This window comes from Saccopteryx bilineata, chromosome 2 (genome assembly GCF_036850765.1).
Source record: "Saccopteryx bilineata isolate mSacBil1 chromosome 2, mSacBil1_pri_phased_curated, whole genome shotgun sequence".
Classification (NCBI taxonomy): Eukaryota; Metazoa; Chordata; class Mammalia; order Chiroptera; family Emballonuridae; genus Saccopteryx; species Saccopteryx bilineata.
The window spans coordinates 268,557,357-268,582,287 of record NC_089491.1 but is presented as its reverse complement, the minus strand read 5'-3'; the positions used below and the strand labels follow the sequence as shown (position 1 = coordinate 268,582,287).

The following is a 24,931-nucleotide window of genomic DNA, read 5'->3' as shown; positions in this document are numbered from 1 at the left end:
TGATTGTAACTACTCTTCAGTGATCCTGTGGGGCTCCATAAGGGCAGGGAACAGGCTGTTTTGTTTGAGGCTAAAGGTCCCGGGATGTGACACATAGTAGGTGTCCAATAAATATTTGTTGAATGAATCAATTGCCAGAGTCATTCATTTGAAAGGTAAATAATTGTTGGGTTCCCGTGTGGGGTGTCAAGTATCAAAGATGAGGAGGTGCTTCAGAAAAAAAATATGCTTTTCTTACATGACGCAGAACAATTGTTCCTTTGTCTTTGTTTTCTTGCGACAAGCACGTACTTGGAGATGTCTGTGTCATAAAAGTGGTGGTCCAGGCTGAGAGATTAAGGGTGTTTCTCACTGGCTGGATGGTCAAACGAAGTTCCCTCTCTGAGCCTCAGTTTCTTCATCGGCCAAATGGGACCAAGTAATGCATGTGTCGGGAACAGTGCAGGGGGACACAGTGAGGGAGGCAGCTGGAGCTGTCTCTTTAACAGTGGGGAGGAGGGGCCAAGGTCACAGGAGGCTGCTGGGAGCTGGACAGAGCTGGTGCCCAGTTAGGCTGGTGGGCAGCAGGTTGCGGCCAAGTTGGTCCACGGGATCTTGGGCAGAACGGTAAGGGGTCTGGGGGTCAAAGAGGGGCCCCCAGGGCTCTGTGTGCATATGTGAATGTGCGTGTAGGATAATTTGCAAGGTCCTGGGGCGAAGTCCCAGCTGAGTGGATGGGAAGTGAGAGAGGGTGACAGCGGCCTAAACCCTCCCAGGAATATCGATTCAGCTCAGAGTGCCCTGGGCCCAGCCTGCCTGCCCGCCTTGCAGAAGGAAGGAAGAAGGCTCTGATTGCCAGAGAGGCAGGGCTGGGCATTCTGCCAGCCAGGGGCCAGCTGAGGTTCCCCAGCCCTGGCCCCTGGGCTTTGGCTGTGGAGTGTCACACAGGTGGCCTCTGGGGAAAAGCCCGAAGGACAGAGGTAGAAAAGCTAGTTGGTCTTTACTCAACTCATGGATGCAACAGGTGAGGCCCAGGGACTTGGCCCAGGTCATGCATGTTGGGACCTGAACTCAAGCCCTGGGCTTCTCTCTGCATTGCCCCACAGCCAGCAGAGCCTGAGCTTCCACCTCAGCCCCATGGGCTGACACTCGCAGTGAGAACTACACGTCCCTAGGCCAAGGCCGGGACTTGGCCCCGACCTTGTGGACATCTGGGCTTGATAAGGCTGCTGGCAACTTTGGCCTTGTTCATTTGACTGATATCTGCTGTTCTCTTGTGGGCAATTGGTATAACCAATAGGGTTGGGGGATCCTAGAAGCTTAGCCAGGAGCATTTGGCTCCTAAGGACAAGTGGCAATTAAGTAATTAATAATGATAATAGAGAAAGTAAAGTATGGTGGTTATAATCACAGATGCCAAAGCGCACTGCCTGGGTTTGAATCCTGGCTGTGCCATTTTTAGCTGTGTGGCCTTCAGTAATTATTTAACCTCTCTGGGCCTCAGTTTCATTGTCCTTAACATAGAGTTAATAATTAAACCTATTTCAGAGTGGTTGTTAAGAATTATATTAGATCAGCCTGACCAGCTTGCTGTGTGGTTACTTCATTATCACTCTTCAGTCTCTGTTTTCATGGCCTCCTCCTCCAAGAGGTCTTTCCTGACCTCTCTACCCAAAGTAGGTCCCCTTGTTCTTCTCTTCTAGACTCCCTATATGCATGTGTCCCTCTTAGCAATTTTCACCATTTCTGATTAGTTTGTTTGTCTATGCAGGTATTTGATGAGCACTAATCTCCCTATCAGACTATAAGTCATCTCCAAGAGTAGACGTCTTGTTCCCCGTGTGATCCCCAGTTCCAGAGTCAGGATCTATACCTCATAAGTGCCCTCTAGACATGCTAGAGTAAGGGTGAGCACACCAGCGTTGTCAGAAGGTCCCAATGAGATAACGCTTCCAGAGGACTCCGCAGATGTCTGGTACATAATAGGTTCTCAACAATTATTACATTCATATGTACCATAACCTGTGAGTTAGAAACTATTATTAATCATGTTTATAGGAGGCAAAATAGGCATAGAGAGGTTGAGACACTTGTCTCACAGGCAGGAAATCATAGCTGGTCTCTCACTTTGGTCCTGGATTGGCCCTATGTCCACCTTCTTGGGCTTGGGCTGCGGTGAGACCCAGGCAGGGTATGCTGGATTTGGGTAACTCAAGGACTGCCTGGCTCAGCTGGAGAGGTGCCCTGCGTGAAACTGGGTGGCAGTGGCTCAGGTTTCGCCCTGCCTGGGGAATCCCAGGGCCATCCCAACAAAGGCCAAGGCGTTAAATCCAGGGACGGTGGACCCATAACTCTTCGATGGGGGGACCCCAGCCCCGACAAGAATCTTGGGCTTGTTGGTGAGAGAGGTTTCAGTGCTCCTACTAGTGGCAAAGAGTGGAACTGCAGGGGGGCAGCCCAGAGAGGAAAGAAAAGAGGGGCTGAGTTTGCTCCTTTAAAAAAAATCCTTCTATTTTTCTTCCCTTTCATACCCTCCCTCTTTTCAGTCTCCTTCTGATCCACGGGTTCATTGACTGCTCATTCACCCGTACCTAGGCTTAAAATCCTCCATTGCTTCCCTTGGCGAGTAGACTTAGAATGACGTCCCAACCTTTCTCTTTGGGTTGGAACGCCCTACTCCCCCGCCCTCCCCACGTCCCCGCCCACCTCTTGCTCCTGCGCCCAAACCCCTCTCTCTGCACCAGCAACGCTCAAGTTCATTTCTAGGTTGGGGTAGTTCTATCTGCTGTTCCCACACAGGAATGCTTGTGCCTTGGCTCTCTTCTTGTCATTCATCTCAGAGTTGCCCCTTTGAGAACTCGCAGATCACAAATGAATTAAGAGACCTCTCAACCAAACAAATGTTCAAGTCCAATACGCATCCTGATTCAAACTCTTATAATCCCCAAACTACCACCAACCACAAATCGATCGCATAGCACATTTAATGAGACAACTGATATTAAGAAATTATTACTATTTTAAGTGTGATTGCATTTTTACAAGTTAGCATTATTGAAGTATAATTTACATACAATAAAATGAGCCCACTTTCAGGTCAACTTCAGAGTTTGGAAAAATATACACTGTTGTGAAAAATTATGTAGCTTCATTTTTTTTTTTTAAAAAAGAGTTCTTTGTGGTTGAAAGGTATGAACTTCCAGTTATCAGATAAATAAGTCCTGGGGATGTAATGTACGGCATGGTGACTCGAGTTAACAATGTTGTATTGCCTATTTAAAAGTTGCTCAGATAGTAGATCTTAAAAGTTCTCATCACACAGAAACATTCTGTAGGCATGTATGGTGCCAGATGTTAGCTAGACTTATTATGGTGATTATTTTGCAAAATATACAGATATCGAATCCTTTGTGTTGTAGACCGGAAACTAATATAATGCTGCCTGTCAATTATATCTCTGTAAAAAATTTAAAAGTAAAATAAAATAAATCTTGCCAGAATAAAAAGAGTTCTTTACCTTTGGGGTCTATGTTGAAACATTTACAGATGAAATAACGCAGAGGAAAAATATAAGAATGATAATAAAAGAGGAAACACTAAAGGGGGTGGTGTAGATATGGGTGAAACAGGGCAGGCAGTAAGTTGATGACCGATGGAACCTAGTGATGGATACACAAGAGGTTTATTGTGCAGTTCTTGACATGTTTGCTGTGTCTGAAATTTCCGCAATAGAAGTTTAAAAAAGCTTTTCTCCTGAGAGAGGTCCTTCCCCACCACCCTTGCTAAGAAACACCTTTCCCAGTCACTCCTGGTTGAAATTCTGTGACTCTGTTTCCCACATTTGAGTGGGAGCTCTGGCAAAGCAGGGGCCCCCGCTGACTTGTCCTGTTCCAGACCCCAAAATATGGACCCCCCCGGGCACTTACGGGGTGCCCAATAAATACTCATTTGAATGAATGGATATTGCATGAATGAATTCTCCCATTTTCATTCACTCATAACTTCATGTTGGCCATATTTTGCATCCTCAGACCTGTGGGCAGCTGCAGTTACAGAATGACAGGGCCCCTAGTCCAAGCCTCCTTGTCCAGATGGGGAAACTGAGGCCCAGGGAGGAGCGGGTACTTGGTGCAGTCTCAAGGTTGGCAGCCAGATGGGGTTGAGGGGGCCGAGCTGAGGGGCTTCTCCACTTTCCCGTCTCCCATTCTGGTTAAGAGGACTCTTCAGTGGAGCTGCCTGGGCTATGACATTTGTGTCCTCCTGCAGGCCCGCTAGGTGGATGCTGGCATGGAGAGCTCTCAGGCAGAGCGTGCTAAAGGGGAGCACTTCCACACCGTCACGCCTCTGCTGGAGAGCTGGGCACTGTCCCAGGTGGCGGGCACGACTGTCTTCCTCAAGTGTGAGAATGTGCAGCCGGCCGGCTCCTTCAAGATCCGGGGCATCGGTCATTTCTGTCAGGAGGTGAGGGTGTGCGGGCAGGGGGGTGTGAGGGTGGGCAGGCAGGAGGGGGTGTGAGGGTGTGAGGGCAGGAGGAGGGAGATGAGGGTGTGCGGGCAGGAGGGGGGTGTGAGGGCAGGAGGGCAGGAGGAGGGAGATGAGGGTGTGCGGGCAGGAGGGGGGAGGTGAGGGTGTGCGGGCAGGAGGGGGGAGGTGAGGGTGTGAGGGCAGGAGGGGGGTGTGAGGGCAGGAGGGCAGGAGGGAGAGGTGAGGGTGTGCGGGCAGGAGGGGGGAGGTGAGGGTGTGCGGGCAGGAGGGGGGAGGTGAGGGTATGAGGGCAGGAGGGGGAGGTGAGGGTGTGCGGGCAGGAGGGGGGTGTGAGGGCAGGAGGGCAGGAGGGAGAGGTGAGGGTGTGAGGGCAGGAGGGGGAGGTGAGGGTGTGAGGGCAGGAGGGGGGAGGTGAGGGTGTGCGGGCAGGAGAGGGTGTAAGGGTGTGCGGGCAGGAGGGGGGAGGTGAGGGTGTGCGGGCAGGAGGGGGGAGGTGAGGGTGTGCGGGCAGGAGGGGAGAGGTGAGGGTGTGCGGGCAGGAGGGGGGAGGTGAGGGTGTGCGGGCAGGAGGGGGGAGGTGAGGGTGTGAGGGCAGGAGGGGGAGGTGAGGGTGTGCGGGCAGGAGGGGGAGGTGAGGGTGTGCGGGCAGGAGGGGGAGGTGAGGGTGTGAGGGCAGGAGGGGGAGGTGAGGGTGTGAGGCAGGAGGGGGTTGTGGGGTTGTCCAGATGGGAGGAGAAAGTAGTGGGCAGGTGAGGGGTGAGGAGTGTTGGAATGGCGTGGGGAAGGTCTAACTCCATCCCACATAGGGCTCCATGACATCTGCTTGGGTTGGCCCCTAACCCCATTTCTTTTCTTCCCAGGTGGCCAAGAAGGGATGCAGACACCTGGTGTGCTCCTCAGGTGACCCCACCTCTTTCTGCTTCATGAGGGTCCTCAGTACTGAGTGTGAGGGAGGAGGAACAGCAATAGATGTCTAGGTCTTGACCTCCTTTTAAAGGCCCAGCCTCTTCAAGGTCATGGTCAGATGACCATTTTGTATATCCTCTTCCAGCCATGTTTCTCTCATTCAGGACCCATTGTAGAAGTAACAGAAACCCAATTCATACAGGTGTGAGCTACAGATTACAAGAACTGAAAATTCTTGGGATAAATGGCTTTCAGGCACAGCTGGATCCAGGAGCTCTCATCTGTATCTCTCCTTTCTCTTGGCTTTTGTTTCCTTTCCACTAGCTTTATTCTCATACAGACCTCATGGTAGCAAGATGGCCATCAGAGTTTCAGGCTTGCTCCTTGCCATCCTACCAACCCTGGTGAAAAGGGAGCACCCCTTCCCGATGGGTCTCCTCAATCCATGAATTGGTCTTTTTGACCCAGTTTGGATCATGTACTCACTCATCCCTGAACTACTCATGGACAATTGAGTTCTCTGATTGGCTCAGTCTAGATCATGTATCCATCTTTGGCACTAGGACTCAATCATGGGACATATGAGTATGGAGTGACTCAAAGGGAAAGGGAGGAGGAGGTGGGAAGGGTTATCGACAGGCTAATGCAGCACTGCCCACTGCACCTCCTTCTGCTCCTGCACAGGGGGCAACGCGGGCATCGCAGCTGCCTACTGTGCCCGGAAGCTGGGCATCCCTGCCACCATTGTGCTCCCCGAGGGCACCTCCCCGCAGGTGGTGAGGAGGCTGCAGGGGGAGGGGGCCGAGGTTCAGCTGGCTGGAAAGGTAAGGACCCCAGGAAGGGGAAGCCCCTCACTGCACTTCACCCCTAAGAGACTGTCTCCTTTTCCTCTTGATGAACTAGGCCTGGGACCTGGTCTCCCCCCAGGATGGCTGAGCTGAAGGGTGGGGCGTGGTGTGCTGTGTACTGAGGGCTGGGACCCGACTCACTGGTCTCCACGCTGGGAAGACTCCCGCATGAACCGGGAGGTGGAGGAAGGCACGGTGCTGACCGGCCGGGGCCTGTAGTGAGGCTGAGCCGACTTTTAACCTGAGGGCCGTGGGGGCCGTGGAGGGATGAGGAGGACACAGTTGGATGTTCACTCCGGGGCTCTGGGACAAGGATGGGGGCAGGGAAGCCGTGAGGAGGCTCTGTGGCATCCCGGTGGGGGCTGTCAAGGGCCGCACAGTTCGCGTCTCATTTTTGTGTCACTCAAGAGAATGAGGCCCAACTCTTCAGCTAGATAGGGGAGTGCATGCAGGCAGAGGCCATGTCTTTGTCTTTCTTGCATGCCCCTGGCACAGGACTGGCCCAGAGTGGGCACTACAGGGAGCCAGAGGATGGGCAGGGGTTGTTTCTGGCCCCCTTGTCACCCTTTACTCATTAGGAGAGGAGATAGTTACCATTGAGATTGGCTGGAGGGGCTCCCAGGAGACCCCCACAGTGGTCTGACCCCGTTTTCCTTTTAGGTCTGGGACGAGGCCAATCTCAGGGCACAAGAGTTGGCCAAGAGGGACGGCTGGGTGAACGTCCCCCCATTTGACCACCCCCTGCTATGGTAAGGCTGCTGCCACGCCCCCTATGGAGTTCAGGTTGAATCAGGGCCCTTCCATTGCACAGAAGGGGAAACTGAGGCCCAGAGAGTAGAAGAGGCATAGAATCCAGGCACACCGGGTTCAGACCCTGCTTCTGCCACTTGCGAATTGTGTGACTCTTTAAAACACCTCACCGCCTTGTACCTCAGTTTCCACATGTGTAAGAAAGAATGCTAATAATAAACCCCCTTTATTGAGTGTGTACTTTGAGACACAATTAGTCCTTTGAATCCTCCCTGAAGTCCTAGAGGTGGGTGTTTTATGTCCGTTTTACAGGTGAGGAAACTGAGGCATCACGGGCCAAGCAACTGCTTGAGATCACACAGCTAATAAGTGGCTGAGACATTGGGTCCTGGGCCCAGAACTTGAGTTGAGCTGGTTCCAAGTGATATGCGGGAACTGGGAGGTTGACGGAGGTGGAGGTGGAGGTGGAGGTAGAGGTGGGGAGAGAACGAGTGAATTAATAAATCCAAGGATGAAAGCTGAGTGAACTCAGCATTACAGGGCCTCTCCCATAGCAGCAGGCGGGGAGGGGAGGCAACGAGGGGAGTTTGTATGTATGGGAGCCTTTGGGGCTGAGGGTCTCCCTCACTGGGCTCCTCCCTCCCACCCAGGGAAGGCCACGCCAGCCTGGTGCGAGAGCTGAAGGCAGCCCTGGGGACCCCCCCAGGGGCCCTGGTGCTGGCGGTCGGGGGCGGGGGGCTCCTGGCTGGGGTGACAGCAGGCCTGGCGGAGGTGGGCTGGAAGCATGTGCCCATTGTCGCCATGGAGACCCGAGGGGCACACTGTTTCAACGCGGCCATCGAGGCAGGCAGGCTGGTCACGCTGCCGAACATCACCAGGTAGGCTCAGGCTAGGCATCTGTGGGGCGCTGGAGGGTGAGGGCCTCCTCGATGAGTGGAGGTGGGGGACACTCAGGAGGGCCTCTTCCCCCTGGGGCTCCAACTGCAGCAATGTGGGTCTAAATTAGAAGGCAGTGCCGAGAAGGCAGATGAAGGGCCTGATTCATTTAAGGCTTGCCGCTGGTTTGTGTCATTACCAGAGCACTTTAACGAAGCTGCAGTTCAAAAATGTAGGCGAGCAATAAGCAGAAGAAAACCAAATATCACCCTCACTTCCACCATCCAAAGACTGATGTTGCTCAGATTAGGTTGCCCTTGGCCGCCTTTTCCCTGGCCCCATCCATGAGTCATTACCAAGTGAAATGTGCCCGGTGGGACATAGTAAGTGCTCAACAAATACTTGTGAAATGAACAAATGAATCAATTTTTAAAAGTTGAGATTATAGTTGTCACACTGTTTTGTAATCTCTATTTTTCTATTCCTATTATATAACATGAACTTTTTTTTTTTTAGCAACACCATTAGAGAACGTTTTCCCCATTGCATTTTGCAACCGATTTTAATTCAATTGAGGAAGAGTCCTTATAAACCAATTAACAAGCAAAGAGTGGTCCAACCTCCAACCCCTGTCTCATCTTATATTCTTTTTTTTTTTTTTTTTTGTATTTTTCTGAAGCTGGAAACGGGGAGAGACAGTCAGACAGACTCCCGCATGCGCCTGACCAGGATCCACCTGGCACGCCCACCAGGGGCAACGCTCTGCCCAACAGGGGGCGAAGCTCTGCCCCTCCGGAGTGTTGCTCTGCCGCAACCAGAGCCACCCCAGCGCCTGGGGCAGAGGCCAAGGAGCCATCCCTAGCGCCCGGGCCATCTTTGCTCCAATGGAGCCTTGGCTGCGGGAGGGGAAGAGAGAGACAGAGAGGAAGGAGGGGGGCGGAGAAGCAAATGGGCGCTTCTCCTATGTGCCCTGGCCGGGAATCGAACCCGGGTCCCCCGCGCGCCAGGCTGACGCTCTACCGCTGAGCCAACCGGCCAGGGCCTCATCTTATATTCTTCATGGTCACCCCACCCCCACCCCCATCATCATGGATGCTGTCTGAGTCACCTAGGGCTTCCATAGAAATAACCACAAATTCAGTGCCTTAAAATAACAGAAAACACCAGAAATTTATTCTTCCACATCCCTGGAAGTTAAAAGTCTGAAGTCAGGGTGTGAGCAGGCAGGGCCATGCTCCCTCTGAGGGCCCTAAGGGGCCTTCCCTGCCTTCCACAGGTCCTGGGTTTGGCATTGATCCTTGTCATTCCTTGGTTTGCAGCTACATCACCTACCTCTGTCTTCACGTGGCCTTTTCCTCTGTGTGTCCATACCCTTCTTGTTAGGACACCAGTCATTGGGTTTAGGGTTTACCCTAATCAAGTATGACACCATCTTAACAAATTATATCTGCAAAGACCCTATTTCCAAATAAGGTCACCTTCTGAGGTTCTGAGTGGACACGGATTTTTTTTTGGGGGGGGAGGGGAGCTATTCAGCCCTCTACCAATACCATTACTGCCCACATTTTATCAAAGGTTGCTGGGACTTAGGATATAATGGCGTAGGACCAAAAGGGATGGAGCTCATAAGTTCCTCACTCAAAGGGTGACTGTGAGGATTAAAACAGAAAAATCCATCATCCAGCACCTTGTGGACATTCTGAAAATATTAAATATTAGCTATAGTATAGTATAGACCTGATGCATGGTCATCAATGAAGGACATTTTAAAAATCTTTTTCTATGTTTGGGTTTCTGGTATCTGTGCAAAATATGGCACAATCATGGCCATAGAGCCAGAAGGTGTGCTGTGAGTTCATCAGCTGTGCATGGGACACAATTTTTGAGCCTGGCCTCTGTGCTGGACGCTGCTTTGGACTCTTGCAACGCTGAGCCCTAGTCTGTTGGAGGATGGGAGGGGGTCCAAGCAGGGGAGGGCCGGTCTGCGTGAGGAGGAGACGAGATTCGCCAGCTCTTCCTTGCATTCCCTGTACTCCCTGCCCCAACTGCCCGCTCCTGCAGTGTGGCCAAGTGCCTGGGTGCCAAGACGGTGGCTGCAGGGGCCCTGGCCTGTGTGCAGGACTTTGAGATCTTCTCCGAGGTGGTGGAGGACAGCGAGGCTGTGAGTGCCATCCAGCGGTTCCTCGGTGAGTGAGCACTGTCCCCTGCCGGGTCTCGGAAACCTACAAGGTCCCTGGATCTCCTAGCGAGAGCATGTTCTCTGTGCGGGGTATGTGGTGACAGTGCAGGAAGTGTGCGTTGAGTAGATAAAATGAGTGGGGATACAGAAGGGGTGTGTTCTTCCCTCTAGCTGCCTGTCCCTGGCCCTGTTCTCTGTCAGTTTCATGTCACTAAGGGCTGCTCAGCCATGATGGCACCTCCTCCAGGAAGCCTCCTTTGATCTCTCACCCCCATCCCACTTGGGCTGAAGACTTCCTTTACACCAATCTCACTAGTCTCATAACTGCCTGATTCTTATTCATCTAAATTACTAGAGTGTGAACTCACTGAAGGCAGGGGCCAGTGTGTCTCGTTCACTGTTGTGTCCCCAGGACCTTCCTAGAACAAGGCCTGGCAAGGGGTGGGCACCCAGTAAAAAAATGTTGAATGAAGGGGTGAGTGGGTGAGTGAAAGGGTGGATAATGGACGGATGGATGGGCGAATGAACTGAGGGGGCTAACGAATTGATGAATGACATAGAAATGAATAGATGGATGAACACATTGATTAATGAACACATTGATGGATGGACAGACAGTCAAATGATGGATAGTGGATGAAAGGGTGAATGGATGGATGGATGGCTATATTGATTGATGGCTACACTAATAGATGGACAGACAGACAGTCTAATGATGGATGGATGGATAGATGAAAGGTAGATGGGTGGAGAGATAGATGGTCAGATTGATGGATGGAGAGGGAGTCAGACAGACAGACTGTGAGATGGATGGCGGGCTGGCTTCTGGATTTGCAGTGCCCCGAGACTGCCGAGCACTAACTGCTTTCCCCTTTTCTCTCTTCTCCTCCACCCCACGCCCCTGCTCTGGGCAGATGATGAGCGTATGTTGGTGGAGCCCGCCTGCGGGGCAGCCTTAGCTGCCATCTATTCAGGCCTCCTGGGGAGGCTGCAGGCTGAGGGCCACCTGAGCCCCTCCCTGGCCTCCATTGTGGTCATCGTGTGTGGAGGCAACAGCATTGACAGCCGAGAGCTGCAGGCTCTGAAAACCCAGCTGGGCCTGAGCTGAGGGCTCCTGGTCTGGGAGGGCCGGCTGCACCCCAGAGATCCCCACAAGGGTCACGGATACTCCTGTGCTGGCGGAGGGGCCCTCTGTGCTCAGAGATGGCAGAGGAAGCTGCCCTGTACTTCTGTGCTGGCCGCCTCCTGCAGGAAGTCCTCCCAAACGGCTCCCTTCTGTTCCTCTGTAACCCTGGCCAATAAACCCTTTCTGAACTGTGTTTATTACTCTGGTGGGTCCAATCTTTCCACCTCCCTGAGCTCAGAGAAGGCGCATGGCAGCCTGAGCCTGGCTCTATGATGAAGCAACTCTTTCACACAGCTTGAGAAACAAAGCCAAGGATTCAAAACTAGGGACTCTAAGGGAGTCTGGCCCACGCTGAGCTCCCAGGAGGGCTTCCCTCACCTGGGGACAGGAAGAGGAGGGGATGCTGTCACTTCACAGGCCCGGGCAGATGAGGACAATATTTTCCATCTTTATCAGGTGCTGCTTAAGTGCCAGAAACTCGAAGAACTTACTACTTCTAAATACTTTCTTCTAAGAACTTTCTACTCATTTTTTTCTCTGACGTTCACATCACTATGAAATAAAACCATTATTGTCATCTCTGCTCTACAGATGGGGAAACTGAGGCATGGGAAGGTTACCTAGCCCACCCAATGTCACAAAGCTGGAATGCAGCCCAGTCAGGTTCAAACCTGTGACTTTGGCCTTCTTTGTGCAGGGGTTGGTGGCAGTGGGACATTGAGGAAGGAAGTGGGATCTTCAGGTCAGTTTGGACACACCTGTAGGTCACAAAGAGTGGGTGCTGGTCCTGGAATTGGGCACCTTCAGCTCCTGGGAAGGATCTTTTAGGAAACTGGAGGGGACATTAGAATCTCTTGGAGCCACCAGGGGGCAGCAACACGCCTCCAATGGGGAATGGGGGTGGTGGGGAGGCCGTCTTGCCCCTCTGGTCTTCCTTGACTCTACCCCCCACCCACACGCCCTCCAGCTGGAGGGTGCGGAGGTCCCAGAGATGTCTGAGGCCCAAGGTCTTTGTATGGGGAGCTCTACCCAACCCTTCATAGCCCTTCATAGCAGGAAACACGACTCAGAGAGTGTGGGGTCCACCCGGCTCCACAGCCCCTGGCAGAATCCACCTGCTAGTCCCACTGAGGCCCCCTTGCCTCATGAAGGCTGTGTGACCTTGGGCAGGTGCTTTCCCCTCTCTAGGCTTGGGCTGCACCTCTGTGCTGGAGGTGGCCCCCTGGCCATGTCCCATCACCTCTCCTCTGCCCAAGCTGTGCCCTCCGCCAGCTGCCCCCTTCCCTCAGGAGGAGTGCCTGCGAGAGGCAGTGACCCCCTCTGCTTCTTCTGCTGCCCTGGTTGCATTCTGTTTGACCCCAGACATTGTGCCAGGGTCGCCCCTCCGGAAGCCACCGGATAACAGAAGGGACACAGGATGGACTCAGCCAGAGATGGACTTAGCCAGACCTGAGTCTGAACTTGGCTCCTCCTTGCTAGTCCATTGACCTTGAGCACATGAAGCTCCCTTTCAGTGCCTCAGTGTTCTGATCCGTAAAATGGCTTGTTTGTGGATTATTACGACGGACCCGGCCTATGCATCTTTCAATAGATGTTAGTTCTTACTATCCTTCGAGGAGCTAGCCCTTATATATTGAGCACCCACTGTGTGCTTTGAGCCTTCACAGTCATTTCATTCCACAAATACCCACATGGGAGGTACTACTATTTATCTTCAGTTTTGCAAATGAGGAAACTGAGGCATAGAGCCACTGAGCTTCGAACTTCAAGTCATGCAGCTGGGCTGGGACCCTGATACATACACATCTGAGGCTCATGCATCTAACCCCTGCTGTTTTCACCGCCTTCCTTTCCTTTACTTAAGCTGTGTCCCTGGCCTGGCATGCCCTAGCCACTTCTAACTCCTATACAGCCTTCGAAGCCCAGTGTAGAGCTGCCTCCTCCCTGAAGCCTTCTGGGATTCCTTCAGCCAGCAGTACTCTCCCCCACCCCGTGCTGCTTCTGATGAGTGGCAGACCTCATCTCCATCCAGCTGCTCTGCCTCCCAGGCAAGCCTCCGCCCTTGGCTGCACTCCTGGGAGACTTGTCAGCTGCCGTTTGCTCCTCTCCTGGTCTCAGCAAGCTGGAGATAAGAAACCGAGGGGCGTGTTGACTCCATCCAGATAACACACATCAATTACCTTAGTTCAACCCTTCCTGGTTGACACCCAAGGAACGCCAAGGGCAGGGAGGAGGCACAGGGGGAGAGCAAGGACGAGGATGACTGAAGCCGAGACCACAGAAGCTATGAGCTGATGTGGCAAGACGAGCCCTGGACCACAGAGAATCTTACACGGTCTCTGTCCTCTTGGGGTGCTCAGTGGGAAATGGGGAGCCTGCCAGGAGGCAGGACTTCTTTGTGTTGGCCCAGGGCTGTGCAGAAAGCGTGGCACACTGGGCCACCAGGTGCGCGTACCTGCCTGAGATACACTCAGCATTGCCACCCCAGCTGGGGCCGCACTCCTAGGGCTGGGTGCCCCTCTGGCTTCCTGTGGGTCCTACAGCTGAGGGCTCTCCTGTCCCCTCACCAGGCTGACTGACACCCCTGCCTGCAGAGGCCTCTCCTTACCTAGTCCTTCATTCCGGCTGTCACCTGGGGTGAGGCAGGTGCCTGGAGTCCAGGCTTTGGCAGATGTAAAGCCAGTAGCCACGGCCACCATCACAGCCACCTGGCCTGTGCAGGTTCGCATTTGATTCGGACAGACAGTAATGAAACAACAGAGCCAAGAACTGGTGGGCCATTAGCTTTAATCCTATCTTGCACCCAGCGGGCAAGAAATACACACAGTGGAAAAACACTTCCCTTTCCATTCAGGGCTCCCAAAGCCACTGACTTATCCGAGTTTCCTAGAATCAAAAGTTTCTACCTCATCAGCCTTATTCACTTCTGTTCCCCATCTCCTTCTTTCTGCACAAACTGGCTTCTCCTTCAGCATTCCACCATCTTGGCTGCTTCTCCTCTCCTCTATGTGGACTTTCTCTGCTCTCCTTTTTATAGTGTAGAAATCAAAACCTTTAATCCGATATACAAACAAGGAATTCTCTGATACAAAGTCACTTATCTGAGGCATAACGGGATTCCTCATGAGAGTGCACCACCCCACATCATGCAACAGTCAAGGGTGTAGGGCAAGGGTTGGGAACCTATGGCTCGTGAGCCAGATGTGGCTCTTTTGATGGCTGCATCTGGCTTGCAGACAAATCTTTAATAAAAAACATAATAACGTTAAAAATATAAAATGTTCTCATGTATTACAATCCATTCATTTCCTATCACTCATGTTCATGGTTGTGGGTGACTAGAGCCAATTACAACTGTCCTCCGGGACAACACCAAATTTTTATTGGGATAATGCGTAACGTACACGGGTCGTTGTATGGCTCTCACGGAATTATATTTTAAAATATGTGGCATTCATAGCTCTCTCAGCCAAAAAGTTTCCCGACCCCTGGTGTAAGGAAAAGCTTCATTTTGAAAAGATCTTAGTATTAAAAGGGTGAAAAAGGCTTAGTCTTAAAACTAAGCCTTAGGCTATAAGGACCCTGCCTGCTTATAGCCTGTCCCCCACACTCAATGCAAACTATAAGTGAGCAAACATATATATCATATTTACAAACTTATCTGACCAACAGCAGGCAAAGGAGGTGTTCTTACCCCAGAGCTGGCCCCAGGCAAAGCAGGTGTGAGGAGGGGGACTGGGGTCACGCTGCTGTGGCCCCATTCTCCCAGCCGGGGTGAGAACCCAGTGCGCATGCCCCAGCTGCTGCAGACAGCTCTGTATCCCAAGTCGTCTGAGTGTGGCTGTGTGTGCACCTGTCTACTTGAGTTTGTTAAAGCAATCTTAGGCATCATATTGTATTCATAAAGCATGTCAGTATGGATTCCTAACATAAGAAACCTCCCCCCCTTTTTTTTGAGAGGAACATGGACCTGCTTCTGTATGTGCCCGGACGGGGGAATTGAACTGGCCACCTCTGTGCTCTGGGATGGTGCTCCAACCAACCAAACTATCCTGCCAGGGCTTGCTTGCTTGCTTATTTATTTAAGACAGAGAGAGGAAGGAGAGAGAGGGGAGGGGGAAGGGAAGCATTCAATTATTGTTCCATTCAGTTGTACATTCATTGGTTGCTTCCTGTGTGTGCCCTGACTAGGGAGCGAACCTGTGACCTTGTCTTTTCGGGATGCTGCTCTGAACCGACTGAACTAACCGGCCAGGGCCAGGAAAACCATTTTTAATGTAAGCACAATACCATTCCTACATCATCACAATGAACACATGATTCCTTTAATTTTACTATACTAGCTGCCTGCACTCAACTTCTCCCAGATGGTCTCAACCATCTTGTTAGAACTGGCTAGTCAGAATCAGGTTTTGAAGTATTCGCATGGCTTCCGGTTTATCTGTTTCCTAAACCTCTTTCTACTGGTTTATTGAGAAAGGATGGTCAAAGACACCTTCTTTGGGAAGGTGCAATTTGAGCGGAGGTCTGAAGGAAATGAAGAAACAAGCCATGTGGGGCGTTGGCAGAGGGGTGGGGGAGTGCAGTAGGAACAGCCAGTGTAAAGGCCCTGAGGCCTGTGTGGCTGCAGGAAAGAGGGTGAAGAAGGGAAGGGTAGACGATGGTGGAAGATGAACAGAGACATAAAGAGTGTGTGGGGTGGGGGAAGGGCCTTGCAAATTCTTATGGTCAGGGCTTTGGTTTCTATTCTGAACATAGAATGGAAAGACCTTCAAGAGTAGAGGGTCAGACTACACACCCCCTGCTGCCTCCCTTGGCCCTGACCCCAGTCTTGATTTTTATTGTCTGTCCCCAGAAACTTTTTGCCCCTGCTGTGGTCTCCGCCTCCTTGACTCAAGTCTCCGTTATCAGGTGGGAATAGCCAGTGACTAATGAGAGAGGAATAAGAAAGGTACACTCCCTTGTGCCCTCAAGGTAGGGCAGCTCTGTGCTGCCATCCTGGGCTCCCCCTGCGGTCAGGCTGGGGCCAGCCTCCACCTGACTCCCACCCCAGCTGCCGGCTCCCTGGGCTCCCTGGGTTTCCCTCCGTGTCTCCCTCCACGCTGCACCCGCTCTTAAGAAATCGCCAGCCAAGAATTCCCATCTCTTCTCTCGAAACCTCTGCTAAGCAGAAAACCCAACCTAAACGGACTCTGTCCCTCTCCCCTCTCTGCGTCCCACCGGCCTCTCCCTTCCCCAGTGTTTGTGCTTTTTAAACTCCACCAAAAATGTCACAGGCAGCTTTCTCGCCTTGCTTCCAGACTCCCTGATAAATTCCACTGGCTGGGCAACCCCCGGAGAGGTTTTTCTGGAGCCAGGAATCCCATAAATCAGACCGCTGCCACTCCGGCGTGGGCAATATCTTATGTAAAAAGGTGTTTCCTGGGAACACCACGGGCAGGAGAATCCTATTACAAGCCGCCCCATTCATTATAACGAGTCAAGTCGACCCTTCGCTGCGATTTTTTATCTCAAGTCCGAAAACTGATTACCTTCACCCATCCTCCCCCTTCAAAAAAAAAAAACCTACAAAAAACCCCCAAAACACCTAATGGGCATGCGGGGTGGATCCCGGTCGGGCGCATGTGGGAGTCTGTCTGTCTGCCTCCCCGTTTCTAACTTCAGAAAAATACAAAAACAAAAACAAAAACAAAAAAAACAACAAAAAAAAAACCACCGAAAAAATAAATGTTTGAAGAACAAATACCAAAGTTTCTCCTTTTAGGGAAGAACCAGCGGAGACAGAAATGGGTGGAAAAGGGCTTTATTTTTTTATTTTTCTGTTTTTGCTTCCTTTTCAGGTAAAAGCTATTGAGCACGGCACCTGTGCGTGGCGTGTTTCGTCTCCTCCACTCCTGGACTCCAGGGAATGGGGGCTACAATGTGCGTCGTGTCGCGGATGAAGAAAATGGAGGTTTGCCTAAAGTTACAAGATCTATAAACCCTTTCTTCTGAGATGAGGGCCTGACTCTTGACTTCTTGAAGGAAAGAAACCAGCCCAGAGACAGAAGGCAGGAGGCGGAGCACGTTCAGAGGGACCGAGCGGAAAGCTCACTGGGAGAATGAGAGCCCCTCAGTGACAGAGCTGGGGACAGGGAAGCGACAGTGAAACCGGGAAGGGCGTAGGCGCTGGGAAGCAACAGGGGAGCCGAGGCCGGGCTGCTTTGGGGACGGGCTCAGGGCGCCAGCCTAGGCCGAGCCACCGCTGCCCATTGTTCCCTCGGCTGCAAGTCTCAGGAGGTCCCCCGGTGTCTAAGAGAAAGAGAGAAGCTAGGAAAATGCTCCTGGGGGGAGGGGGAGGGGGAGGAGGAAGAAGAGGAGGAAGAGAAGAAAAAGGCAAGGACATGCTCCCATGCTTCCGGGAAGGAGAGGGAGCTGGGAGCTGGGAGCTGGGTCTTCTGGCCTACGGGCTTTTATGGGTGGGGATTCTAGGGGCGGTCCCAGGGGAGGACCGTAATAGAATATTCATGAAGTTTTCAGGTGTGTCCTTTTAGAGTAGTGGTCTCCACTGATTGGTCGAAGCCAGAACGCGGGGGTGGGGGGTGGGGGCTGGATCATTAGTCCATGCAGCTAGTCCTGTCAGCTGCGGCTTTCTGTCCTCTGGTTTTGCTGCTTTTTCTGGGCCTGGAGCTAAAACACGACTGAGGCCTAGATGTTATTCCTAGGGGTTAATGCTGAAGGGCTATTCTAGCCCCCTTGTTCGCTTCCCCTCTTGAGGGGGTCTAACCCCCATGACTGGCGACATGCCAGGGGAGGAAAGGTCAGGGGAGGGTCGGAACAACATGGCTAGCAATATGAAAGGTCAGGGGGTCTGAACTGCATGATCAGCAAAATACTAGTGGAGGAAAGGTCACCCTGGGGACGAGGTTTCCCCAGTTTTGCCCATTGCTAGGCACCCAAGGCCCTCTGTCCTGGTGACCTGCCCCTGGCCTATAGTCTTTGTAATGCTGGTGGCTGAGGCCTGGCAGGTTCACATTGGATTCGGGCAGATGGTAGAAAAACCGCGGAGCTGAAACGCGTTGGGCCATTCCGTTTAATAAAGTCTCACAATGGCGGACAAACACACAAGCAGGGAAACCGACTCTCAGGCAAACAAACAACAAAATGGCCCCTCACAGTGCTGGGCAGGCAATCTGCCATCCCCAATCTCTCTCCAGCACAAGCACCCATAGCCTTACACAGGCCACACACACGTGGCACTGCCACGCACCCATGTACCAATCAGGCAAAGTGCTTGTAGCAGGTAACCCCGTGAGCAAGCCTAACACAGCTGCTCCCCAATCCTTGCTCTGCTCATGGCTGTCTAACCACCTATGACAGGTGGGCAGAAAATGGGCCCATATGAGTTCAAAACCCACCTTTGCTTTTTCTAGCTGGGACACTGAGCAGGTGAATTAACCTCTCTGAGCTTCGGTTCCCTCTCCTGTAAAGTGAGGAATAAAAGCACCCCGTGAAAGTCTTCCAGGATCTTTGGTCTTGCTCACATTTTTCAGCTGAGGAGGCTAAGGTCCAGAGAGGGTGAGTACCCTAGTCACAGTCACACAGGATAGCTCCAGCAAAGGTGGTTCCAAACGGAAACTCTCATGAGGCTGTATAACTTTAGCACCAAGAAGTGACCTGGTGGGGACTCATAGGGAGCATATGTTCCTGAAATATCATCTCCAAACTCATTGTCACCTCAGGTTGTGCCAGATCCATCCTCACTCTAAATGGTGAAACAGTATCACTTCCTAGAATTGGATAATAAGTGTAGCAATAAATACAGTACAAGAAAGGACAAAATGACATCATTACATTGTAGCTAGCTTCTGTTGGGCCAAGTCTGTGAGCCCGCCCATTGTATGTTTGATCTGCACATCTCCGAGGGACATTGAAGGCATGCTGGCACGGGGCACTCTTCCTAAAACAATCAGAAGAGCTAAAGGATGCCTGAGCTGTGGTGTTGCAGTGGATAAAGCGTTGACCTGGAACGCTGAGGTCACGGGTTCAAAACCCTGGACTTGCCTGGTCAGGGCACATACGGGAAGCAACTACTATGAGTTGATGCTTCCAGCTTCTCCTCTCTCTCTCTCTCTCTCTCTCTCTCTCTCTCTCTCTCTCTCTCCTATCTCTAAAAATCAATAAATAGGCCCTGGCTGGTTGGCTCAGTGGTAGAGCGTCGGCCTGGCATGCAGGAGTCCCGGGTCCAATTCCCGGCCAGGGCACACAGGAGAAGTGCCCATCTGCTTCTCCACCCTTCCCCCTCTCCTTCCTCTCTGTCTCTCTCTTCCCCTCCTGCAGCCAAGGCTCCATTGGAGCAAAGATGGCCCGGGCGCTGGGGATGGCTCCTTGGCCTCTGCCTCAGGCGCTAGAGTGGCTCTGGATGCAACAGAGCGATGCCCCAGATTGGCAGAGCATCGCCCCCTGGTGGGCATGCCGGGTGGATCCTGGTCGGGCACATGCGGGAGTCTGTCTGACTGCCTCCCCGTTTCCAGCTTCGGAAAAATGCAAAAAATAAAAATAAATAAAAAATAAAAAATCAATAAATAAAATCTTTAAAAAATTGCTGAAGAAGAACTAAAAAAAGAGTGGCTTCCTTATGAGAAACCGGGCACCTGTGCAATGATGCAGCGTCTCCAGGGGTCCCTGTCCCACACTGCAGGAAACCCTGCCTCAGTTTAAGAATGGCTTAGTAGTACCACACAGTGATACTGACTCTGGTTTCAGGGACACCACAAAAGTGTGGGAGTCAAGCTCTTCCTCCAGCAATAGCTGTGTGTGTGTGTGTTTCTGTGTGTGTGTGTGTGCGGAGAGGGGGAGCAGTGAGGAGGGCAGGGGAGGTAGGGGGTAGAGCCGGAGCACCTGCTGTGGCTCCCAGGAAACCCCATTAGGGGATTCATTTTTTACCTAGGTTTGGGCGTTCTGAAGGTCCCTGCAGTTAGATATTACTGTGCCCTTTTTATATAGGTGGCAAAGCTGACGCTCAGAGAGGTTGCGTGCCCAGCGTCAGATCATGCAGACCCTGGTCTCACGTCACTCACAACTGGGGATAGGGACAAAGACACATATGTGGGTTGAGATGTCATCACGGAGGATGAAGTGGGTGGAGTGCAGCAGGTGCCTGGTGGGCATCAGCAGCTTGCCCGGCTGCCTCAGCTTCACACAGTTTGACCTTGGACTTGAGGTCTCGGGGGCTCCCGAGCGAAGAGAATTTACACTGTGAAGTTTTCCTTCCGTGTAAAAAAAAAAAAACGGTTGAGAATCTGGATGGTTGAGAGGCAATGGTTCAAAAACCAAACATGCAGCCCACCCCATGGGGTGCTTATTCTGGTCTGAAATTCTGGGAGGGGACTGTGCACCTGCATTTCTACCCGGCTTCCTTCTGCTATTGCTGCTGGTGGTCTGCAGACCACACTTTGAGTATCAAGGGGCTAGAATAGGTGAATTCTGATTCCAACTCTGCGGTAAACCCGCTGTAGTCCCTTAAGCCAATCTCTTGCCTTCCCTGAACCTCAGTTTCTTCCCCTGGTCAATGGGGGCACTGTCATCCATCTGGAACCTTCTCCAAAGAAATAAAAAACAGGAGCAAAAGTTGTCATTTTCGGCATGCATGCTGGACAGATGCAGGTACCTGCCGGGGTGAGGGATTTCCTCCCAAAGCTCCCAGGAGCCCATGGGTAGGAGCTCGGGGAAGCGTGGATGGTCCTGAGCTCCAGCACAAAATGCAGAGAGAGGAGGCCGGAGGTGGCTCGGCCTGAGAGGAGCAGTGGGAGAGGTTCCCGTTCATCACAGAAATGGCCCATTTGCAATGATCGGTTGCCCAGGTGTTAATAACGCTAATGGCATAGGAAGGGTAAACTCGGTCACTTGACTGAACAGGAGAAATATGCAGAGAAGTGCTCTGGTTTCCATAAATCAGCCGCGTGCGGCGCTATGAGGGAGGCAGGACTTAAAATTCCGGTCAGGAGATGGGTATTCTCATAATCCGAGCTAGAGAGGTAATTTATTCTGTTTATATCTTTTTACTGCACGACAAGGCTTGGGAGCAGGAGCCCTCCACAGCCATTCTGCATTTTAAATATTAGTCCTAAGCACAGTGGGTCAGCTCTCATGCTTTGTGGGGGGTTTATTTCCGGACAGGAGGACAGGGATGGGGACAGGGGAGAGCATGCACGAGGGGGGCTGGAATACATGTGGTTTACTTGTCCAGGATTGGCCAGAATTACAACCCGGGGACAGTGAGGGGGAGGTGACATCCCCTTTCCCCCAGAACCAGAGGGCTTGACCAAGGGGCCGGCTAACCTCCTTTACCTGCATGCTTTGAAATAATCTTTTATTTATTTGTAAATGATAATATATACGGGCGATGAAGAGATAGAGATGAACAGATACAGTAATGGAAGAGGAAAGGGACAAGGGGGGAGGGAGAAAGAAAGAAACAAGGGCAAGCCTGGAGGAGCGGGAGTCCCTCTGTCTTTTGACCTTGGCAATTTTCATTAGCTTCGTTGCCCTTCTGGATAGCTTTGTTTCACCCAGGAAGGTGTTTTAAACAAAACCCAGTGAGGTTGCAGGCAGTAAGAATTAGCATTCATCAGACCCTTTCTTAAGCAGTTTCTTTTTATGGCAGCTGGAGGGCATGTCATTCATTCATTCATTCATTCACTCACTCATCTATGTAGTTACTAGATGCAGAATGAGGCTATGGCAGCACAGGGCTCTGTCCTGGGTCCAGGGACAACGTGGCTCCTGGAAGCAGATGATCTCAATTTAAAACCTGGTTATGCTGCTCCCTGGGGCTGTGATCCCATGCAGCTCCCTTTACCCCTAGAGCCTCAGTCTGCTTATCACAAAGTGGGAATGACAACAGTCATCCTGAAGGGCTGTTGTGAGGACTGAACTAGACTCTGGGCAAGACTGTTGGGTTTGGAGGCATCAGACTTAACCGGGGAGCTTGACAAAGGTGGAGCATCTTGGCACCAAGCCAGAGAGCGACTCCAGTCACGGGCGGTGCGGCCCAGGGGTACGTGTGGATAGTAAGCATCGGTCCTCTGATCACACTTTGAGAAAATGGTTGTGGGCATCCAGGGACAAAAAGGTCCCTTCCCAATGCTCTGCCTTCTCCAATCACCTTCCTTAGGAACTGCCTCCCTAACTAAGTGCACTCAGTGTCATAACTGTGACACCTGAAGGGCCGCTGTGACAGTGTAGGGTGGGGTGTGGTCTCTCCTTCCTGAGCCCCTGGGCCCAGTAGGCACTAGGGAAGTTGAAATGAGCTCACAAGAGTGGGAGTAAATTTGAGCTAATTTTGACAATGGTCCCTGTCTCTTCCCTTGTGAACCTTCAGGGAAGTTGGTGTGTGTGAGTGTGTGTGTGTCTGGATGTGGATGAGGGTGGGGATTGAACCTGGAACTTAGGTGCCTGAACCGTGGCCCCTGATTAAATGAGATCTCTTCAATGTGGATGAAAGGCCATTGTGAGCTCATTTCATAATGGAGTAAAGCGAAGCTCAGAAAGGAAATGAAGTGGCCAGCCAGGTGGTGTCCTGGGCCCCAGGGCCCTGCTTTGTTCTGCCCCCATGCTTCTCCTGGGTGGCTTCTGCTCCCAACCCTTCTCCCTTGTGACCTCTCAGAGGAGGGGTCCATGGGGAGTTATTCCCAAGTACCCATCATGACTCTAGACTAGATTATCCTCGCTCCTGAAATGTGGTTTCTGGAGCCACCCTTGGAGGCCTGATGTCTCCCCCCACCCAGGGTCACTCAAGTGTTCCCTGACATGAGAGTTTCTGCTGGGCTGAAGTTGGGGCAAGCCAAGGGCACCTGCATGCCTCGTGTATGTGTGTGTGCCACCTCTTGTTTTAAAATGAAAAAAAAAAAAAGTCTGGAAGGAAACGCATTAGCTACATTACCACTGTGCTTGAGATTTGGGGGGGATTTCATTGTTTATCTGAAATTTTAAAATTTTCCACAATGAGCAAGTAGCATTTGTCAGATGACAAAGGCACAATAAGGAGAGAAAAGAGAAAGCTTGGCCACCTTGCATTATTCTCGTGAAGTCCACATGAAAGAAAGAAACCCTCCCCAGAGGAGTAGGGCTCTTAGCGTGCATGCATCCCATGGGGGTGCATGTCTCCCCACCTCCTGCACCCCCCTTCTTTCCCTTGCCACCACTAACATGGGCAAGACCCCCACCCCATGCTTGGGCAACAGGATCCGAATGCAGGACACTCTTCCATTTATTTTTATCTCTCTTATCTGCAGTCTCTTTTGGAAGGGAATGCAGAGAGGACTCTTTCTGATCCCTTTTCTACGTAGGGAGATACTGAGGCAAAGAGGAAGGGTCTTCTCTTTAGGAAGTAGCCTCAGGACACCTAAATCTTACCAGTCCTCTTTCCATCATGCTGATTTACCTAGTGACACAACTTGTACTGCGTAAGGATGGCAGGGCACAACAGCCTCCCTCTCCGTGGGGGCACAACTGTCCTAATACAGCCTTGCAGATAACAAGTGATGCTTACCAGCCTAGTGTCCCACCCCCCACCACCTACCCACTTGGATTGCATGGGGCAGAACTAGGAGGGAAGCTAGAATTTATTTATTTGTTTATATTTACGTAGTGGGGACAAACAAATCACACATCAAATATTTTGAAGGCTGTCTGTGTGCCACGCAGGTCTATGGGAGACTGGGGTGTTACATAAAGCAGGGAGGGGAGCTCTGTGCCCAGCGCAGAGTAGCTGTCCAAATAAATGGCCGGCACTTTCCTTACCTGATAGTTACCAAAAGAACTCATTGAGACGAGAGGCCTTTGCACCTGTCAAGTCTTTTTTTATATCAGAAACAGGGAAACAGAGAAAAGAATAGTTTCATCCACTATGAGTGACTATGAAGACAATTCCACCCCCAAAAATGCCCCCAAACCAACCAGCCAACCAACCAACCAACCAACCAACCAAGGGAGGCCTGGAGCCAGCCTAGTGATCCCCCACAACCCCATGTGGAAATTTTAAAATTTTAAAACGAACAAACAAAAAACCAGACACACACAGCACTGAGGGGAAAAAAAAGAATTTTTTTTATTAATCTTTCTTTTTAGAAAAGTTGTTTTTTTTGTTGCTTTTTTTTTGTGTGTGTTTTTTTAGGTAAACCTTTCTGCTTCCCTCCCTCGCTCCGCCCACCCTCCTCTTAAAAATATAAAAATGTCCAACCCCAGATAACTAGAGTACAATAAATAAACAGTAAACACAAAAACATACTTTATTTGTTTCTTCTTTATACAAAATAAGGAAACTAGAAGCGTCCAACTTCCAAAAAAGTATACTGTACATCCTGACGACCCAGCCTCCAGGCCTCCAGCAGGGAGGGTGGTCTCTGTAGGCCAGAGCCCAGAAATCTTGGCGTCTTGCCCAGGAGGAGAGCAGGGTGGGCGAATGTTCGAGTCTGGCTTGGACCCCTGGCTCCAAATAAATGTCAAAGTAAGGGAGAAGGGGGTGGTCTGGCCCAGGGCTGGCAATGTTCAGACCGCCCCACCTTCCTGGAAAAGCTGACCTTGATCTTCAAGATTGGTCACCAGGGGGCGCCAACGTGCAGGCGGATTTGTCTGCTTCCCAGTGACACCCCCCCCCATTCAAGCGTGTTTCTCGCTCGCTTTCTCTCTCCATCTTCTCTCTCTGGCTGGCGCTCTCTCCATCTCTCCTTTCTTCCTCATTTTGCTCCCTTTCCTCTCTCTCCCTTCTCTCTCTTTTTCTTATCATCTTGTTCGAAAGAC

General features: G+C 51.6%; 1 protein-coding gene across 1 annotated transcript; it reads left to right on the top strand.

Annotated features, from left to right (window-relative positions):
• The first annotated feature begins 469 nt into the window (after window positions 1-469).
• Window positions 470-11,342, top strand: SDSL (serine dehydratase like). The gene is made up of 8 exons (XM_066260503.1): window positions 470-606; window positions 4,246-4,440; window positions 5,325-5,364; window positions 6,055-6,194; window positions 6,879-6,967; window positions 7,619-7,846; window positions 9,906-10,030; window positions 10,938-11,342. Exons 2-8 carry the CDS (start codon window positions 4,267-4,269, stop codon window positions 11,129-11,131), a joined length of 990 nt encoding a protein of 329 aa, XP_066116600.1. The 5' UTR covers window positions 470-606; window positions 4,246-4,266; the 3' UTR covers window positions 11,132-11,342.
• The last annotated feature ends 13,589 nt before the right edge of the window (window positions 11,343-24,931 follow it).

Excerpts from the sequence above, each read along its gene's own strand:
- SDSL (XM_066260503.1), top strand. The coding sequence starts at position 4,267 with ATGGAGAGCTCTCAGGCAGAGCGTGCTAAAGGGGAGCACTTCCACACC. Across the intron at positions 5,365-6,054 it reads ACACCTGGTGTGCTCCTCAG|GGGGCAACGCGGGCATCGCA; the intron begins GTGACCCCACCT and ends GCTCCTGCACAG. Across the intron at positions 6,195-6,878 it reads AGGTTCAGCTGGCTGGAAAG|GTCTGGGACGAGGCCAATCT; the intron begins GTAAGGACCCCA and ends TTTTCCTTTTAG.